General features: G+C 50.7%; 2 protein-coding genes across 2 annotated transcripts; one reads left to right on the forward strand and one right to left on the reverse strand.

Moving 5' to 3' along the window:
* The first annotated feature begins 187 nt into the window (after positions 1-187).
* Positions 188-3,678, forward strand: LOC126051633 (caspase-3-like). The gene is made up of 3 exons (XM_049831118.1): positions 188-389; positions 536-708; positions 2,610-3,678. The coding sequence occupies exons 1-3, from the start codon at positions 188-190 to the stop codon at positions 2,976-2,978; spliced, it is 744 nt and encodes a 247-aa protein (XP_049687075.1). The 3' UTR covers positions 2,979-3,678.
* A 1,885-nt stretch (positions 3,679-5,563) lies between these two features.
* Positions 5,564-12,760, reverse strand: TGOLN2 (trans-golgi network protein 2). Its single transcript, XM_049831102.1, has 4 exons — positions 12,637-12,760; positions 10,598-12,144; positions 9,804-9,887; positions 5,564-8,825 (listed from the first exon to the last, which is right to left on the reverse strand). Exons 1-4 carry the CDS (start codon positions 12,692-12,694, stop codon positions 8,820-8,822), a joined length of 1,695 nt encoding a protein of 564 aa, XP_049687059.1. The 5' UTR covers positions 12,695-12,760; the 3' UTR covers positions 5,564-8,819.
* Between the last annotated feature and the right edge of the window lie 5,766 nt (positions 12,761-18,526).

Genomic DNA, 18,526 nt, shown 5'->3' on the forward strand with positions numbered 1-18,526 from the left:
CAGGACATTGCTCCTGCCTTGCCCTTGAAAATCAGCCGCGCCAGCATTGAGTCAGCCAGCGGAGCAGGATATGCTCTCCTGGACTTCCTGAAGGAGGACTCGGGGCTCACTGCTAGACAAGCCTGAGCTCCCTGCTGGCGCGGTGGGGGTTTGGAGACCACCTACCCATCTGAGGGGGCATCCCAGCATGTCCCAGCCAAGGCAAAGCCGGGCTCTTGTCATCGTCAACACCGATTTCCGCAGCAGCGATGGTGATGTGGTGTTTGGGACCCGGAGAGGAGCCAAGAGGGAAGCGGAAAAGCTTTCCAACGTACTCTCACGGCTCAACTACAAGGTGAAACTGATGCATAACAAGACAGCCAAGGAGATAGAAGACCTTTACCAGCAAGGTATGCGTCCCCCTGCCAGCCCCTAAACCCCCTCCTCATCTTACCCCAAGCCCAGCTGTCTCTCATATCCCACCTCTCGGTCTAAGTAACCTCCACAACATCCTGAGTCGCTGCTCGAAGGGATCGCTTTGGCCGTGTCATTGCAGAATGCTGCTGTGAGCACGGGGAGTACTTTGTGAGTGTCATCTCCAGCCATGGAAAGGAAGGGGTCATATTCGGTTGCGACTCAGAGCCAGTTAAACTGACCCGGATTTTCCAGATTTTATCTTCAGAGAAGTGCTTGGCGCCCAGCAAAATACCCAAAATCTTCTTTATCCAGGTAACACGGCTACTGGATGATAATCTGATCCCTTTTTTGCTAAGTTTGTGCAGAATTAGACTGGCACAAGCATGAGGCTTGCGGTTGCTGCTGGTATGTCTGTTTTAATTGTGGATTTTGCTACACCCATGTGAGAGCTCGATTCTTTTGTCGCTCCCCAGCTTCCCACCACAACCCTCCAGACCTCTTTTTTCATGCTTTCACTGATTTTGAGGTTTCTTTGCTCACTGCAGACACTGCTCTCACAGCCTGTCATCACCCATACATGTGGCCCTTCTTTGATAAACAGCCTTGGCCTTTCCCCAGTGTCTCCCGACAGGAGCATTTCTCCCAGTGATTTGCACCCTCTGGACTACCTGTGCTGAAACCAAATTGTTCACCATGATATACGACATTGCTGGGATCAAATATTCCTCCCAGACACCATCAGGATATAGACGAATCAGTAAAAACTGCCTTCAGATCCCATCACTGTGACATTTGGGCACAGCAAAGTCCTGGGGTAGGGCTGGGAGAAGCCCAGCTGTGAACTGGTGATGTAGTAGGGGAAAAAAAATAAAGCCCACATCTGGTTCCCAAGCAGCAAAGCAGAGAGGAGTGTGAACATGCCCTTGCAGGAAAGGAGCCCTGGAAGTACGCTCTAACACTGATCTGACAGGGAGGATTAGATCACTGAACAAACAAATAATTCAGCAACTGGACGGATACCAGCAGATAGCGTGAGCTCTGCAAACATTATCCAAATACACAGAAATCTTTTCACCTGAAAGCAAGTATAAATCACTCACAGCATTCGTCTTCTTCTGGTAAGGGTCTTGGCTGCTGTTTGGGAAGCAGTGACAGCCGGGGGCATCCTCCAAGCAAGCCAACAAACCCGGAGACTGGTCCGGGTACCTCGATCAGCAGGCAAAAGCTGTGCTCATGCTGACGAACGCCGTCCTCGTAGAGCAAACACCGTAGAGCTGAGGGTGCCCAGAGCCTAGGCTGGAAGAGAAGGACTGCTTCCTCTCAGCATTACCATGGCTCTCAGGTCCCCATGGCTCCCGGTGGCCTCCATCCACCTCTCTGGGCTGTTCAGTGCCAGGGTGTTGCAGCCCATTTGCTTGCAGGCATCTCTGCGGGCCACATCCTGAGCAAGGATTTACTGCTGGCATTTGGCAGGGAGTTTGCACGGGGAGAGGTGAGGGCATGCTCCCCTCTCCCTAATGCTGGGAGATGTCCACTGGTGGCATTTGGTCTGGTCCCAACCAACATGTCACAGCAGAGGTGGCTCCAGGTAGGTGTGAAACATGCCCTCAGAGCTCTAGTCCCTCTCCAGTGCCTTCCCAACACCAGCCCAGTACTCCATCCCTGCAAGAAAGACCAAACCATCACGTAGAATAGAGGACTGTGCAGAAACTGGGCTGCCTGCAGGCTGAGACCCAAGGGGAATCTCTGCCAGCACCTTCCCAGTGGACTCTTGTGTTTCCAGGTGTATTTCTGGGTTCGCACATGCAGCACCGCATTTTCCATGGAGGGAAGGGGTAAACGCAAAGAGAAGGGGAACCAGGTTCAACGAGAAATGCATGGGGAAGAGAGGAGGGAGCCCCATCTCTAGGCTTATTGCAAGAGAGGCCTGGAAAAGCTGAGCTGCAATGGATGAGAAGGGAAGAGGATGGTGGATGGATGAGATGGGAAGGGTATGGAGATGGGAGAGGAACGATGTGGGGCTGTAGGACTTGGGGAACGGGAGCTAGGAGGGGATCTGCACCATGGGATGTGTTGTAGGCTTGGCTTGGGGAGGGGGCTACAGGTCCACAGGGAGCCCCCAAAGACCCCAGGAGCTTTAGGCTTGCCCTGGACACAGACAACAGGGAGAGAGCAAAGCAGGGGGAAGCTCACGACAGCTGTTCTGCCCGCAGGCTTGCCGGGGGGCAGAATTCGACCAGGGGGTGGTTGTGGAATGTGACAGCGGAGAGCCCAAGCCGGACTTCGAGCCAGACTGCTTCGCGGACTACCTCTGCATCCCTCCCCAAACTGTTGTGATGTTCGCCTGCAGCCCAGGTAAGGGAAAGCCCCTGACACACCAACACCGGCCGAAAGAGCTTCCTTTTGGAAACGTTGCCATCACGGGGCCACAGCACAGCCAACGTTGCTTTCCTTCCTTTACACTCTGCAGGCTACGTGGCCTTCCTCAATGTCTTTGGATCCATGTTCCTCCAGGCCCTGCTCAAAGTCCTGGAGGGAGAGGAACGTCACCTGGCCCTCAACCGCCTCATGACCCGCATTAACTGGGAGGTGGCCTTTTGCTGCCAGGCCAAGGGCACCTACGAGGGATGCAAGGAGATGCCCTGCTTCGTCACCAACCTGCTGCAGGAGGTCTTCCCCTTCTCGGCACCCATCACAGAGGAGGCAGACGGTGTTTGAGAGTTGCCAGCTCTTCAGAAAAGCCCAAGGGGTGAAGAGCAGCAGCTTTGCTGCAAGAAGTCCCCTGCCATGCATGGAGAAAAAAAAGACAAAGAAACAAACCAAGAAAACCCCTCTGGAAAGGCGACTGGCTCAAGCCAGGATTTGCCGGAGCTACCGGGGGGAGGTTTTAACAAGCCAAGTGCAGCCGGAGCAGATCTTACCATGGGACCTTCTGCAGAGCAGAAGCATCCGATTTAAGCACATGGCGGTGCAGTGACACCCAAACACCCTACGGCAGCAGCCCCACACCACAGCTACCCACAGCTCTGGAGGGGGACGTAAACTTCCTTCTCCCCAGTTTTCTTACACGAAAGAGCTCCAACCTTGCAAATGCAATCTCACCCATTTGGGGTTTTTTTAACCTAAACAAACTTTCACAGGCCACGGACTTCTGTCTTAGAGAGGCAAAGCTGCTGTGTTTACTTGGTGCCCTACCCATAATGAAAATACTGCTTCCCTGCTGCAAAGATCACCTCATGTTCAATCTGTTTATTCATGAGACTGTTCAAGAATTCAAAGCTTTTTAAAAAAAAAAAAAAGTAGGGTAGCTAGCAGGATTTGCAGGTTGGTGGGTTAACTTGGGACCTGGAGTGGAGGTCAGGGAGCAGATCTGGGAGCATTTGCTTAAGGTAGCTCTTGGAGCTCACAACAGATAACTGGGTCGTTGTGAGCTTCCTTCTTAGGTGAGGAACGGGAGAGGGGAAAAGCTCCAGCCGGGATATGAGTGGAGGGGATGGATGGGCTGGGGCACCCTCATGGACCTCAAGTATTTGGTCAAGATGCTCCCCTCCCGTCGCCTCTTTGGTACCAAGAATAAGCACAAAAGCCACATCAATAAAAAACCCCGAAGGGCTCCTGTGCAGAATGCAGGGACATCCCTGGTGTGCGAGACAGGGGACCGGACCTCAGCCAGCCACACAAGGGAGGAAGGGGTTAAAGGGGCAAAGATCTCCATCAAAGCATGCTGAGTTTCGCCCTGCGCTCATGCATTAAGTTCATGCATTAAACCTCCACCGCCTCCACCCTAACGGCCTCTCCGATAAACTCTGGCCCTATTGGTATTTCTCAGCATAGCCCTGAGCAATTCAGCTCCAGTAAGCAGAGCCCAACCCAGCTGGGCAGATAATTTTGGTTTCATTTAGCATTTTTTCCACTCCTGGACTTTGACTCACAGGTAGGTGTGCGGCACAGCCACCCCAACACAACCCATGCCCGGCATTCACTGCATCCTGGCACACATGATGGGACGCTCATGCCGCTGCCTCTCTCCCTTTGAGGGACCTGCATTATTGTTCCTTGCCTGCTACGTTATCTCTACCTGTAGGAATAAAATAGCTTTGAGACCTCTACAGCACTCTCAAATCAGGGTGGAAGTGGGCAAGGGGTTGAAAGAGCTCCTGGAGCACAATTCAGTAATTCTTGTTTCTTCAGGAAATCACCCCAAAGACACACAGCAGAGAGGCGCTCTGATCTCCTCGTAGGAAGACCTGGATGGGCGCTCAATCCGATGATCCCACATGCAGATGAATGGTGAATTTTCATTTTAATCCCCCACTTCCGCCATTTTTCCTCCCCACAAGCTCTCAGCAACGCCGTCAACAGGAAAACAAGTGGCCCTCCCTTTTTCCTAGCCCATCCTTTGCGCTCACTGCCAGGCAGCTGGTGTCCAGCCAAGTTGGAGGAGAGTGCAGGAGGGTGGATTTTCTCCTTTTAGGGAAGAAGTGGGGAAAAGGAGAAAGTTTCTTCCATTTACTGCAGGAAGCAGCAGTAGATGCTACCCAGAAGCACCCTCATCATCTGCTGTTGATCACGGCACCTTCTCTTCCCCCTTCCACAGCTGGTCGGGCTGCAGCATCCCACGCAGGCTGCTCTCGCCGTGGGGGATCAGAAGGGGCACCACTGGGCTCGCTCTTTTCCAGTCTCTGCTGCTCAGGGGAGGCAGGCTGGGCTGGGATCCGGGCTGCAGCCTCCTCAGAGCCTCCCTGTGGGTGAAAGAAGAAATACAACAGGAGAGATCCACAGCTGAGCTGTTAAAAGCAGTTTAAACTCTATCTTAAGGTCAGGTCCTAAATAAACCTGCTCACTCCCACACGTACGAGGGACTGAGCTGATCAAGAGGAACGGCGTTGTCAGTACAGGATGATCGTGAAGCAGACTGGAAACCTTTCAAATCTGCTCTCAGCTGAAACCTGTCTCGGCTCCTTCCGGCTGCAGGGTTAGTTGGTCACACAAGGGCCAAGTCTGCATGTGCAAATCGAGCACACAAAGCTTTGAACACAAACCACTCAGCTCAAAGAGTGTCGTTTTTGTTAAAACAATTTTTTTTTTTTTTTTGGCAGAAAGAGGAACTAATGTGCACTGTTGTCATCAGGTTTCAAAGCAGATCATACAAAGAACACCAAAAAAAGTGAAAACTCAATGCTTTTATTTTTAAATCCATTTATTGATTTCACCACACAGAAAAAAAGTACAAAGAAATATAAAAATTCTGATCCTTCAAAGCAATTTGCATTTCACTGCAGCAGAAAAAAAAAAATAAATTTGCTGAATCAAACCGGCAAGGCAGCTGGCCTAAAAGTAGTAACATTTGGCAAAAAACCCTATGTACCGACAGATACCATCCGTTCAAAAAACGTGTTTTGTCCAAAGGGAAAAGGTTACATGCACCTTGACCCATTTGAAACACATTGCATAAATTTAAATACCATAAAAATCAACAAACTGGGACTCATTCCCAGAGGTTTCACACAGCTTGGACAATTACAGCGACTGTTGCCAGAAACATACCGCCCTGGGGAACTGCTGGGCAGGAGGAGATTTAGGGGGGAGTCCCCTTGATTTAGCCTGGTGGGAGCTCTGCCTCTCCCCAAAACCTGCACTTCCCAGGCACTGGGCATTTCTGTTTTGCCAAAGCCACACCAGGCACCAAGCAAACCAACAGTTCCCACGGAGACCTGATGCATGTCCTCGTTAACCTGATGAACGAGCCCATGCTCAGTCCAGCCAGATGTTTGAGGTATGACGGTCCTGCTCTCCAAAGAACTCACTCCCTTCAGCTTGCTGTTAATAGCTAACTGCTGGTAACGGTGGTGGGATTTCCAACACAACTTGGAATGACAGAGGACTGAAAGGCATTTGAAAAAGCTCACGGGATAGAAAAGCAAGCAGATGGTGAAAAAAACCCTTTGTAAATTATTTTTCAACTAAAAAAATAGGACAAAGCAGGAAAACAGTGCACACGCTCTAAAAATTCAGGAATGAGCAGCTCAGAAGCATATGGTATTTCACATGTTGGAATGTTTTTTTTCCCCCACTGTCATTAGACAAAAGGCATCCCCTCCCACCCCGCATCCTGTCCATAAATCAACCACAAAACAGTGAGCCTCAGACTTATCCTATGGGATCTCTGAAACAGTGGAGTCTTGTTGCAGGAGTTCCCACCCTTTTCAGAAGGCACATTTCCCCGAAGGGTTATGTTCCCAGACTTGTTTTCCTTTTTCTTCCCTCCACCTCACACTCCTGCTCTCCAAAATAGCTTCTGCAAGTACTTTTAGCATCAGAAAAGTTTACTACAGAAACCTTGAAAGCTATTTAAAGCCAAGAGGGACTTTCTCCCACTCTTTGTGCTTGCTAACAGCCAGCAAAAAGAAAAAAAAGAAAGAGGATTTTTCTTTTAGGAGAGGGTCAAGCCCCTTCTCCCCTCTTACGTGGGGAATGAACCGCTAGGAAAAGAAAAATACAGCTGTAGCTTTCATGTCCAGACAAGGAAATGTCTTTGCCCTTGTCAAACGTGACTATCTTTAGCAACCACAGGGCAGACTACCAATTGTTCACAACCTTGGGAAGGCCGGAAAAAGGCTCGCCTCATCCCCCAAGTCGCTTTCGCAGCCAGCTGGAGGGAAGTTAACCCCACCGGGATTCTTCCTGTGCAGTCAGTCAGCAAGTGCACGGAGAGGGCGACTCACGTACGGCTGGCATGAGCTTTGGGCATAAGACGGGTACCCATGTGAAGAGCTCTAGATGCCTCATACCAATTTTTTTTTGCCCATATTGGAAAAAAACCAAAAGCACGAGCCAGGCAGGCACTTCATGCCCTCTTGAGAAACATCCCATCTCAAACAAATATCTTTGGAGTAGAACTACAAAAATAAAAACAACCTCACAGCTATAACTTGTGAATCAACACATTTTGCAGCCTTAAATATAACCAGTACGTCCCAGGCCCTAGTTTAAGTGCTCCACAGTAATAACGAAGTGACCAGCTCAGCGACGAGCAGCCAGTAATGTGTACACTCAACCACACAAAACTTCTCAAAGCCAGGGCCAGCAGAGCCATGGAAGAGCGGGAAGAGGTTGTGCCGGTGATACAATAAGCCCTTCCATATGTCAGTCACCTGCTCAGGAGGTGACCTCGGGGAGAAGACGCCCTGTGGTGACTCACAGGCAGAAAAAGACGGCGCCCGCGCTGTGGGCTACAACAGTTTCCCAAGGCGAGAGGCGCTCAGCAGGCTCAGTGCTGCCAAGGCTTGTGCAACCCAGGGGATGAGCAGCCCCCTTGCCTCTCAAGTGGGCAAGAAAGCAGCACTTCTCCAGCAAGAGCCAACGCTGAGTGGTCAGTCGTGGCGAGCTCTACAACCAATGGAGGCTCTATTCCATGGAGCGGAATACTCCAGGGCCTCAATACTGCGTTTTTGAAAAAGAGGTTTGAAGGACTGCAAGTTTCATTCATCACAAACCCTTCAGGTTTACCGTACATTTTACATTACCACATAACTACATTTTACAAGAGGGAGGAAAGCAATCTTCCAAGGCAAAGTCTGCTACAACTACACTGCAGCAATTTGGCACAAAGCTTTCTAAGCCTAACCCGCCCTCCTTCACAGCATCAAACTGCAACTGTCACCTTTAGTGCAAACATCTGAACTCTGGGGATCGTGAGGGAAAAGACCCGCTTGGAGCATAAGACGTGGGCGAGGAAATTTAAGCTACAACCCAAGGGCCAAAGACTACTCCAGCATTTCCAAAGATGTGCATGAAAGAGAGAATCTAGATGATAAACTCTAACATTGCCTTCATCACAGAGAGAAAAAAAATCAAACCAAATCAGAGTCCTTGGCAGATCATTTCCAAACTAGTGCAATCAGTCACGCTTCGAACTTTAGCATCCAAATACAATGGACAGAAGAGGAGAACGCCTGTGTCCCAAGCAAAACTGTGCTGGTTACAAAGGCAGCTCTATGACTCTGGAAGGGGAAGAGTCACATGGCTCATTTCGCAGGCAGATTTTTTTTCCCCTCCCAAGAGGTGACGTCAGTACAGTAGATGGCGAATTCCATTTCGTTTGAACACAAAAGTTCTGTCAAGTGCTGGGGACTGTTTTTTCCTGGGTCACAGGCTAGAAGCCAGATGCCCAAGCAGAAAACGAGTTCATCTTCAGGCAGCTGGGAAAGGAGAAACATGTTTCGAGGAAGTGAGAGGTTTAACGTTACCAAGGTGCAGGTGCAAAACTAAAACCATTTCCCCTTCTTCCTCTTGTCTGAAATCTGAACACGGCAGCACAACTACAACTCAGACCGTTACAGCAGGGGAGTCAGTGGGTGTCCCAGTGTTCCTGCATTTTCATTGCCAGCTGTCATTATTCCGCTGAATATCCGAGGAGGAATCTAGATCTGGAAAGGCACAAAGAAAGGTTTAAAAAATTTGAAAGCTCAGCATTGCTTCTTTAATCTGACAAAGCATCAGGGTTTGAGCAGGCTGAGCATCTCTGATGTGCTTTCAAATAAAAACCAAGCTCTTTCTAACTGCCTGGCTGCTTTACTGTGCCTCACGGACAAGTCTGGAAATTCTTGGCAAGGGAAACAAATTCCCAAAATATAGGTGAGACTAAATAGGGAAGCTCAAGCAGGCAAATTGTCTCTGTGGCACTCAGACAGCTTCCCCAGCCAGACATGGCTGCAATTCAGGAAGGGAGAGAACTGAGCTTCCACTCCCAACAGCACACAGTGCCTCTGCAGAGCCAAAAGCAAGCTGGATGACACTGCCTTGAGTTCATATGCAAAATCCCTAATGGCATTTGAAAATGGATCGTCACTGATCCCCCAAATGCTGACAACCTTCTGAAAGACTAAGTTTCAGCTTCAGGTGACTTTTTAAAATTTTCTTCCTCCTCTTCCCACTGCAGAAAATAACTATAGACACTTCTGAATCGAAGGACAGCAGGTGAAAAAAAGTTTCAAGGAGAAGAAGAAGGAGACTTCTCCCCATGTCCTACCCTTCTCCCGCTAAAAACTTTGAAAAAGTAATTTGAGTCAGTGACAAACTATTCTTAAGCACACCTGACCTTGAGACTCACAAAATTCTGCCCCGTGTTAGCTCTGCCATCATTTCTCAACATTATTGCTTCCACTTTCTGGCAAAACCCTACTTCCAGACTAAGAGAGGGGCTTTTCCTAACAAAAAAACAAAAAAACCAAAACAAAACAAAAACCCCACCTGCTTTCCATACCAAGCAAGTAGGGGCTTTGTGACCGTTTCTAATGTGAAAGGCCAATATATCGCATTTACAGTGTACACCAGGCACAGCAGCCCCTTCTCTCAGCCTGCCTGGCTCCCGGGGTGAGGCAGTACCCATTTCAGGTAGATCTTACCTTTTGATCCAGTCTCTGATAATCGCCAGATTTGGGCCGTCGACCACTTTTCGACCTTTTCCCTTCCAGAGCAAAAGCAATGATCTTTGGAGAAAGAGGTTGGGAGAAGGTAAGTTGGACAGCAGTAAGCAAATAAGCTCTTTCTCACTTCAAACGCAGGCACTTTCTAATGGGCCAAAGACCAGCTTCACTTAACTCCTTCTAATGACCACATTTCATTTGAAAAAGCACTCAAATAAATGCCAATATTTAAACCCAGCTAAGATTGAAAGCAAGTGATAATGAGGTTTGCCTTACATGCAGAAAACAATAAGAATTTGTTCTCTTTCTCCTACCTCAAAAATAGCTTTGCAGGAGGAACAAAAAAAACAGCAAAAGAGCATTTGACTTACATCCTCCCATGCAAGACTAATTAAGAACAAGTCTTCTGCAACCTGCTATAGAAAACTCATTGTGATCAAACAAAATACAGGGTAACTTCACACCTTTTCCTTTTCACCTCTCTCAGCTGAAAATAACCACCAGAGCTGAAGCTATCCAATTTCCAGAGATCTGACCCCTTTCCTAGTTACAACACCCTCTTTGCTCCTCCCAGAGCTGTTGAGACCAAGGCTCAAATTAATATTAATCAAACCCACACCATGCAGCAAGGGGGACATATTGGTGAGAAGCAAAAATCAGGATGAGGGGAAAGGTCTTCAACCAAGCAGGACCCTATTTGCAGCAAGAAGAAAGGAAGCTCCTAAACCACAGGGCAGACGTCGAGAACCTCGGTAAGGAGCACAGCCACTCACCTTGCGTTTGTTGTGATATGCAATGTATAAGGCAGCAACAATAATAGCCGTGGTCACCAGGTAGGCGAAGAAGTGGCTGCTCTCTGACTGGTCCCTGGGCGGAGAAGGAACACTCTTGTCTCTCTCCTTATTAAAGGAGGAGGCATCGCTGCCTTTTTTAGCCTCATCCTCTTCCTCTCTGGTGCCACCTTCATTGTCTGAAAAGCTGTTGCCCTCAGTAGCGGAGGAAGTTGACTGTAGTAATCGATTTTGATCTCTCAGTGAGCCCATTTGATTAGGCTGGTTGTCAACCTGGTTATTGCCATTGCTGCCCTGGTTCTTGTTGTTCTGGTTCTCGATGTTGCTTTCCTGGTTCCCGGTTTTGGTGTCCTGGTTGTTGGTCTGGTTTGTGTCGCTGCCCTGGTCCTGGTTGTTGCTGTTCCGGTTGTGATCCTGGTCCTTATTATTGCTGTCCTGGTTGTTGTCTTTGTTCTTGTTGTTGCTGTCCCCATTGTTCTCCCCATTCTTCTTGCTGTCCTTGTTCTTCTCCCCATTCTTGTTGTTACTGTCCTCATTCGTCATGCTGCTGTCCCGGTTGTTGCCTTCATTCTTGTTGTTGTCCTTGTTCTTGTTGCTGTCCTGGTTGTCACCCTGGTCCTTGTTATCACCGTCCTGGTTCTTGTCGCTGCTGTCCCTGTTGTTGTCCTTGTTCTTCTTGTTGCTGTCCTGGTTGTCACCCTGGTCCTTGTTATCACCGTCCTGGTTCTTGTCGCTGCTGTCCCTGTTGTTGTCCCTGTTCTGGTTGTTGCCGTCCCCGTTGTTGTCCCCGTTCTGGTTGTTGGCGTCCCCGTTGTTGGCCCCGTTCTGGTTGTTGGCGTCCCCGTTGTTGGCCCCGTTCTGGTTGTTGGCGTCCCCGTCGTTCTCCCCGTTCTTGTTGCTGCCGTCCCCGTTGTTCTCCCCGTTCTTCTTGTTGCTGCCCCCGTTGTTCTCACCATTCTTCTTGTTGCTGCCCCCGTTGTTCTCACCATTCTTGTTGCTGCTGTCGCCGTTTTTGCTCTGGTCCTTGTTATCGCTGTCCTTGTTGTCACCCTGGTTCTTGTCGCTGCTGTCCCGGTTGTTGTTGTCATTCTTCTTGTTGCTGTCCTGGTCATTGCCCTGCTTCCCACCATTGCTGCCTGGGTTGTTGTCCTGCTCTTGGTTGTTGCTAACCCCGTTACTGGGGTTGCTAGGCTGGCTGTTGGCCTGGCTACTAGTGTTGCTGCCTTGTTCGTTGGTGGTTATTGTGTTGCTGCCTTGGCCATCAGTCTGCTTCTCCCGGCTGCTATCGTGGCCAGACTCATTCATATCTTTCTGCTCCTTATCCGTCATTTCTCTGTTATCTGTGTTCGTTTTGGAGCGTCCCTCGCTGGGTGGATCCGATTCAGAGCGCGGCTCTCTGTTCCTTCTGGACTCATCCAGGTGCTCATCCCTCTGGGTTTCCTGGCCATTACGTGCTCCGAGCTGGAGGGATCTCCCAAGGTCTGCCGCCATTTGGCTGGACTCTCTTTGGTCTGCATTCTGCTCCTCAGCTGTCAGCAAACACACAGAGCTCACAGTCACCGCCCACCCCTGCGGTCGGTGTAAGCAGCATGCTCGGCTGGCTGAGACACTTCCCCGGCCAATGTGGCCCCACCGCTGCCAAAAGGGGAAGGAAACTCCCCCGCAAGGGAGACAGGTGAGGGGAACAAGCCCGGCGGCACGCTGCCGCCGAGGGAGGCCCCCCCCGACCCGGGACTCCCACCACACGCAGGAGGGGCCCAGCAGCAGAAGAGCCCCCCCCAAACCAGCCCCAGCCCGAGGGCGAGCACTGACCTGGCTTCGCTACTCCCGTTCCCCGGCACTGCCGAGCGCCCAGCCCAACCGCTCCCCCTCAGCGACCCCCCGCCCTGGGCCGCGGCCCTCCCCGCCGGTTTCGCCCAGCAACGCCCGTCGTGGCTCCCCCGGCCACAGACCCCTCTCACCGCCTTTCCCCTCCCCGGGCACCCCAGGGCCGCCCTAGCCGCCCTCCGCCGGCCTCTCACCTTCGGCCCGGGCGGCGGTGCAGAGCGCTAAGAGCAGCAGGAGGAGCCGCAGCAGCATGGCGGCCCGAGAGTAACGGCGCTCACCGACCGGCCGGCCCGACCGCTTCTGCTTCCGCTAGGACAGGTGCTACTTCCGGGACGAGATCTCGCGAGAAGACGGGCGGGAGCGAGAACGGCAGCGCGCGGGGGTGGACGGGGTGTGAGAGAAGGGAAGGGGCAGGGCTGAGGGGATTGGGTCGGGGCTTAAGCGGAAGAGGGCGGAGCTGAGGGGATTGGGGCAGGTCTTGGGGCGAGCCGGGGGCGGGGCTTGCAAGACGCTGAGGCGGGGCTTGTTGCCAGGCGGAGGCGGGCTTAGGGAGGGTAGAGGCGGGGCCTGTGGGAATAGGGGCGGGGCTTGTGGAGAATCGGGGTGGGGCTGGGGGTGAATGGGAGAATGCTCGGTCACAAATGGGTGGGGCTTATGCCAATTGAGGGCGGGGCCTAACTGTCCACGGCGTGTGCCAGGCGTGGATCGGAACAGCCGGCATTGCTGCGGGCACGGCTGCCTCAGCGAAACTGCTCCATCTTTGGGGTAAAAGCAGCATTTTGAGATAAAACCTGCCATTTTGGGGATGTTTCCAGGCCTTGGCAAAACGGTGCTGGGACTTTGTGAGCAGCGACCCAAACCAGGGTCGTTGAGACGCGCTTTGAGGGCCGGGTCCTCTCCGCCTGCCCCTGAATTCGATCCAGTCTGGATGCTGGCCTGGCCCTGTGGCTGTCCCCGTCTTACGCGGGAGGAAACAGTCCGTGGCAGGGGGGTGACTGGCGAGAAATCGGGGCTAATTTCCCTTCCTTTGGTTCAGGACTGCTTCCCAAAAGCGCTCCTGAGGACGACAGCCACATCAGGGGAGTGTGGCCAGTCCAATGACTCCGATGATAACCTTTTATTTTAATTTTCGGACAGGCTAGACATGTCCTGTTCAACTACACATCTTCCCACTAGCAGGAGAAAATCAGCTTTTTGCTCTCCGTGGGCACCAAGGACTATTTACTCTTTTCCTCTGTAGATAATTTACCTGTTGAAGACTGTTATGTCTCCCTTCCATATTTTCCTGTAGGTTATGTTCTTGCTCTCTTCTGGGCTTTCTCCAGGCACTCCACGCCTTGAAGGGTACTGCCCAAACCTGGGGATGATCCTCCAGCCTGTTCAGCAGAACAAACATAAGGATTTCATCATGTGTTACTGCTAATCCTACCTATCCCCAACCTCCTGCTCTACTGCCTAGAATAGAAACTGACCTGTACTTGATGCAGATAAAACCAAAATGTAGAAAGATCCCCAAATCCACCTATAATCCTTCTACCATGGTCTGAGCAGCTACAGCGCTCTGGAGCCCGTAGTTGAGCTCCTCAGGTGGATTTGATGTCCTCAGGTCCGTGAACTGCAAACCTACTGTAGCAAGTCAAGGTGGCTGTGGCACTGGGTGTCCCTGAGCTGTTTGATGTCATCTGTGGTTGTCTTCCAGCTGTACGTCACCTGCTGTGTCCAAAAGTTGTCCCCACCTGCTGTCCAAGACTTTCTCAGAGGGTTCGCCTCCTGCTGTATTCCTTTTCCAGCATATATCTGCTGAGCCATGGCTTTTCGGGGTTCCTGGGTTTTCCTCGTGTTTATATACTGCTACGCAGTGACCTTGCACAGGTCCATCTCCCTCTGTTTAGGGATGTCGGCACAGGGTTACATCATTTTTCAAAAAGTTTTATCTCCAGCTTTTTCCCTGCCTGTCCTTCCCAAACCAGCTAGAGCTTTGATACCAGTTTTCCAGATGCATGAATTATGCCATCAGGTCTCTGTAATTTGGCTTCTTACTAACAATGCCAATCTTTCCTCCCCATCATCTCACTTCTTTCCTTTCAGATCAATGGATTTGCCTTCATCTCTGCCCAAGATGAACTTCCTTGGTGCTTAACCACGCCAGACCATGTGTGCTTCCCACTATTGCTTGGTGTCACCGGAGCTGTCTCATCCATAACACGGCATCCTGCAGCGCTGAGTGCTGAAAGACAAGCAGCAAAGTCTCACATGTCTCCAGAAGGAATCACAATAACATCACGAATTCGTTAGCTTGTCAGTCCATGTAATGGTAAAATACAGAAAAATATCACGATGTCATTTAACATGCAAACCGAATGAGTCCCGCACAGCGATAATGCTTTGGGGAATAATCCTGACTTGGCCTCAGAGCATGATGGATTATGTGGCTGATTTTTCTTCTTTTTTTTTTCCCCAATCCTCTATTCAATTCAATACATTCCAATAATCCTAGCAGCTCGGTTCTGCCCATGCCTGCCTTTCTAAGGAGACAGAAGAACAGTTGGCCCAATGCTTTTACTGAGATTTAAAACAGACAAGCGAGGCTATTTCTCATGCCCAGCCAGTTCGGCTTTCACTCACACCCCTGGAAGTCAAGAGTAACTGAACAGAGGCCAAGTTCCTCTGGATTTACAACAATGCATCTGGGAACAGAATTCTGCCCAAAATACCAAGTACGAGGCTGACATCAGCTCAGCGCCTGGTGGCTCACACTAGGCTCGTTTTCCTTCAACAGTTTTCTTGGCTAAAACGTGATAAACAGGACCAGCGACCTTACCTAACCTCCGTGTGGCTGCACCCTCTCCGCGCAGCCCGAGGAACGGGAAGCTGCCATCATTGTGGACAAAAAGGAAGTTGCTTCTGGCTTCAGCATGATTACGCGGTTGTAGACTAGTAGGAGGAAAAGAAGGAGGATTGAGGATTATTATCTGTGCCTGCTGCAAAGCAGAAGGAGAAATTCTCTTTTGGTCCCACCCAGCTGCTTCCCAATGTGATGGCAGCTGCTGGTCCTTTATTGCCTGAAAAACAACTCCTTTACATTCAAACTTAAGCAAGGTTGTGGTTAGTTTCCTAGTCTGGTACTGTCTCTTCTCATAAATCCTTGTGGGATGTCACTTTTTGGGGATGTCTCTTTCCGAGAATAGCCACAACAGCCAAGAACAGGCTGGACACGCAAATCTGGCCTTAAATTTAGCACCATCCAGGGCATTTTAGCATGGTGTCCCAAGGTCTGGTGACAACCCCGCACTCGGAGATAATAAAGTCCTCACCTTGTCAGGAGTGTCTGCATCCCCCATCCTGTCCCTTTCCCCCGAGGGCTAATCTGGTCAGGATAAAGGATCAGAAGGAGAAACAATTAGCAAATGGAAGAATTTAATGGTGCTAATTAAAATGTATTAAGTGTAGCCACTGCCTCTGCACCAGCTGCTTTGGCAGGAGCCTGGAGTCTGCGGAGCACCAGCCTTACCCCGGTGCGGAGCAGGGAAACAGGACATCTGGTGCGCCCTCCCCCCGGCCCCTCGCAAAAAAGCAGGTTCGAGGAAACCTTCATTTCATTTGCTGCTGCTCGCCGGGTTTGTGGCGGAGCCCCTAATTAGCTCCATCTCTGCAGGAGACCCCTGGGACCTCATTAGGCATTTCAATTAGTGAATAGCCAGAGCTGCGGAGGGAGAGGGGGCTGTTTGATCAAGATGGCTGCAATTAAGCAAGCGGACAGAGGTGACAGAAGTAACCCCACTTCCAAAAAAAAAGTGGGGAAAGCACCAAGCTGGCTCCCAGATGCTATCGGCACACCAGAGCAAGGTCTCCCAGAAGTTTGCTCTTGACAAGCTCTTAACGAGACGTTTGCCAGCTCCCGGCAATAAAAACCCCACCATAGCTGCAGCGAGTTTAGGGCTGGGCTCATCATAAAAATGGCACCTTTTAATTGAGATTTTAAACCTTTTCTTACTGTACATCATGTTTCTGGACAGGGACGGACTCACAGGTGCACCCTCCCCTCTCCCCGTGCCATTCCTGGTGCTGCCTATGTGCCGCAATGCAGCCCAGTGCTCAACTGGAGTATTCCCATCCAGGAGACATCAGGCACGTCTTGAACTTCATTTCACTCTGGGAGTGGGTGGCCATGATGATGAATGTGTATTTCCCAAGAAGCAGCCGCCCAATTCCACCTTCATCATTCACCCAGCGGCTCCCAGCTCTCCCACCTGCCCATACCTCCTGCTGCTTCTTGGCCTTTCTCCGTGGACCTGCACACTGGAGATGATGGCGAACCCCAAACGAGTAGGTCCACCTCACCCCACCTCCGCACAGCTGTGGCTTAGCTCCGCGTGGTGTTCATACCGTCTTGACCTGTGCATTCAAACGGCAACATCTGCCGCAGGTGGGAGAGCAAGGGGGACCCTGTCATTGGCACGACGTCCCCTGTCCCAGCTCTTTCATGCCTCTCAGCTAAGGCAGAATCTGGCTGTCCCACCTCTCCCTGCTCTTTACACCACGCTATCCCTTCCTTCTGCTGCCAACTCTCCGTGGGACACCATTTCATTCCCTCCCTGGCCTTTTCCCCTTTGTTGGATGTGGTTGAGATGCATCCCATGAAAAAAGTAATCTATGAAGCAGGACCAGGGACGGTGCAGTGGCAGACACCTCATTTTCTCAGGGGACCAAAGGAAAAATCAGGAATCTTTGGCCGCAAAGTTGTTGTTTTTTGTCGCAAGTTTGAGAAGTGAATCCTTGTAACTGGGAAATACTGCTACAGAGCTCCCCAGGACCTCCACGCGTGGCTTGCTCCTGCACCCTGGGCTGCCTGGCTCGATTTTAGCTCCCAGGTCTGAGGATAAGTTAAGCATCGTGAGAAATGTAGTCCAAAACTTGTCCAAAAAAGAGGAGAGGGGCTACCAGACCTCCTTGCCACAACAGCCCAAACTGAAACATGCTGGACATTCAGGTTTTTCTGCAACAAAGCCCAGAATTTTCCTCTTATTGAAGTACCTCCAAGAGGACAAAGAAAACCCTGCTAAAGAATGAGTTTTCTATTGATAATCAGTCTGCATGCAATGTTTTCGTCTAGCTGCACTGCTGCAAGCATGAGGATATACAGATACCACGATCAGCTACCTGGTTCAGATAGCTTCAGTGTGTTCATTGAGACTGGAGCAACATGTAACTGGTCTTGGCCTCTTCTGCAGGAGGGGCGAAGCCAAGAGGGCTTTGGTGGCCAGTTGCTTCTCTTCTAGCAGGGGATAATCCAAGCCTATCTCAGTTTAGGACCACTGCGAAAGCACCAGAACAGATGTTCCTTTGCTGTATGGGAAAATGCCGAGTAAAACAAAGAAATATTCTCCTGCTGAAGTCCAACATCTGTTTGAAGCTGTCTGGCTCCGGTTCAGACTTTAATTCTTGTGACAGGTCTCTTCATGCCTTTAATTTCCCATGAAATCTAATTCAAGAAGTTGTTTGTCTGCAGCCTGCTCCTGGTGTTGGAGAGAGCGAGGCTGCATGCGATCCAGACGTTCCTTGCAGAAAACCAGTTTCTTGGAACAGCCTTTCTAAAAAAAGCTATGTTTTGCCTCTTTTCAAATGATGGCCACGCACGTTTTCGGTGACACTCTAATCCTCTCAGTCCTGGATCTCGCACAACCACGCGACATGCTATCAGGATGCCATTAATTAAAGCATTGTGGCTGGTCCTCTTGGGTGCTGTTGTGGAGCAATCGTGCCCTATCCCAGAATTTACAAATTTGTGCTTTGAAAGCAGGAACTTTAAACAATTTTGTGTGTGGAACAGAAACGCTGACTGAGCTCGGGGCTGTCTTGGGTGCAACAATGGATAAAAACGCTCCAGGCACTTTCTCATGCTCGGAGGCTTTGGTGGTCACCACCAAGAAGCTGGTATGCAGGAGCTGGGTCTGCTGCAGGCTTCTCTCACTGCTGAGGCTCTCAACTAGCCGGGACCCCTTAAAGCAATGATTTTGGGAGCTCCCAGCTGGGATGCTCTGAGCTGTGAATTTAAGCTGTCACCTCCAGTCCAGAAGATGATCC

Source organism: Accipiter gentilis, chromosome 28, assembly GCF_929443795.1.
Source record: "Accipiter gentilis chromosome 28, bAccGen1.1, whole genome shotgun sequence".
NCBI classification, from domain to species: Eukaryota; Metazoa; Chordata; class Aves; order Accipitriformes; family Accipitridae; genus Astur; species Astur gentilis.

Coding starts and splice junctions, on each gene's coding strand:
- TGOLN2 (XM_049831102.1), bottom strand. CDS start 12,694: ATGCTGCTGCGGCTCCTCCTGCTGCTCTTAGCGCTCTGCACCGCCGCC. Junction 12,145..12,636: donor CACCGCCGCCCGGGCCGAAG/GTGAGAGGCCGG, acceptor GTTTGCTGACAG/CTGAGGAGCAGAATGCAGAC. Junction 9,888..10,597: donor CATATCACAACAAACGCAAG/GTGAGTGGCTGT, acceptor CTTTCTCCAAAG/ATCATTGCTTTTGCTCTGGA.
- LOC126051633 (XM_049831118.1), top strand. CDS start 188: ATGTCCCAGCCAAGGCAAAGCCGGGCTCTTGTCATCGTCAACACCGAT. Junction 390..535: donor AGAAGACCTTTACCAGCAAG/GTATGCGTCCCC, acceptor GTGTCATTGCAG/AATGCTGCTGTGAGCACGGG. Junction 709..2,609: donor CCAAAATCTTCTTTATCCAG/GTAACACGGCTA, acceptor TTCTGCCCGCAG/GCTTGCCGGGGGGCAGAATT.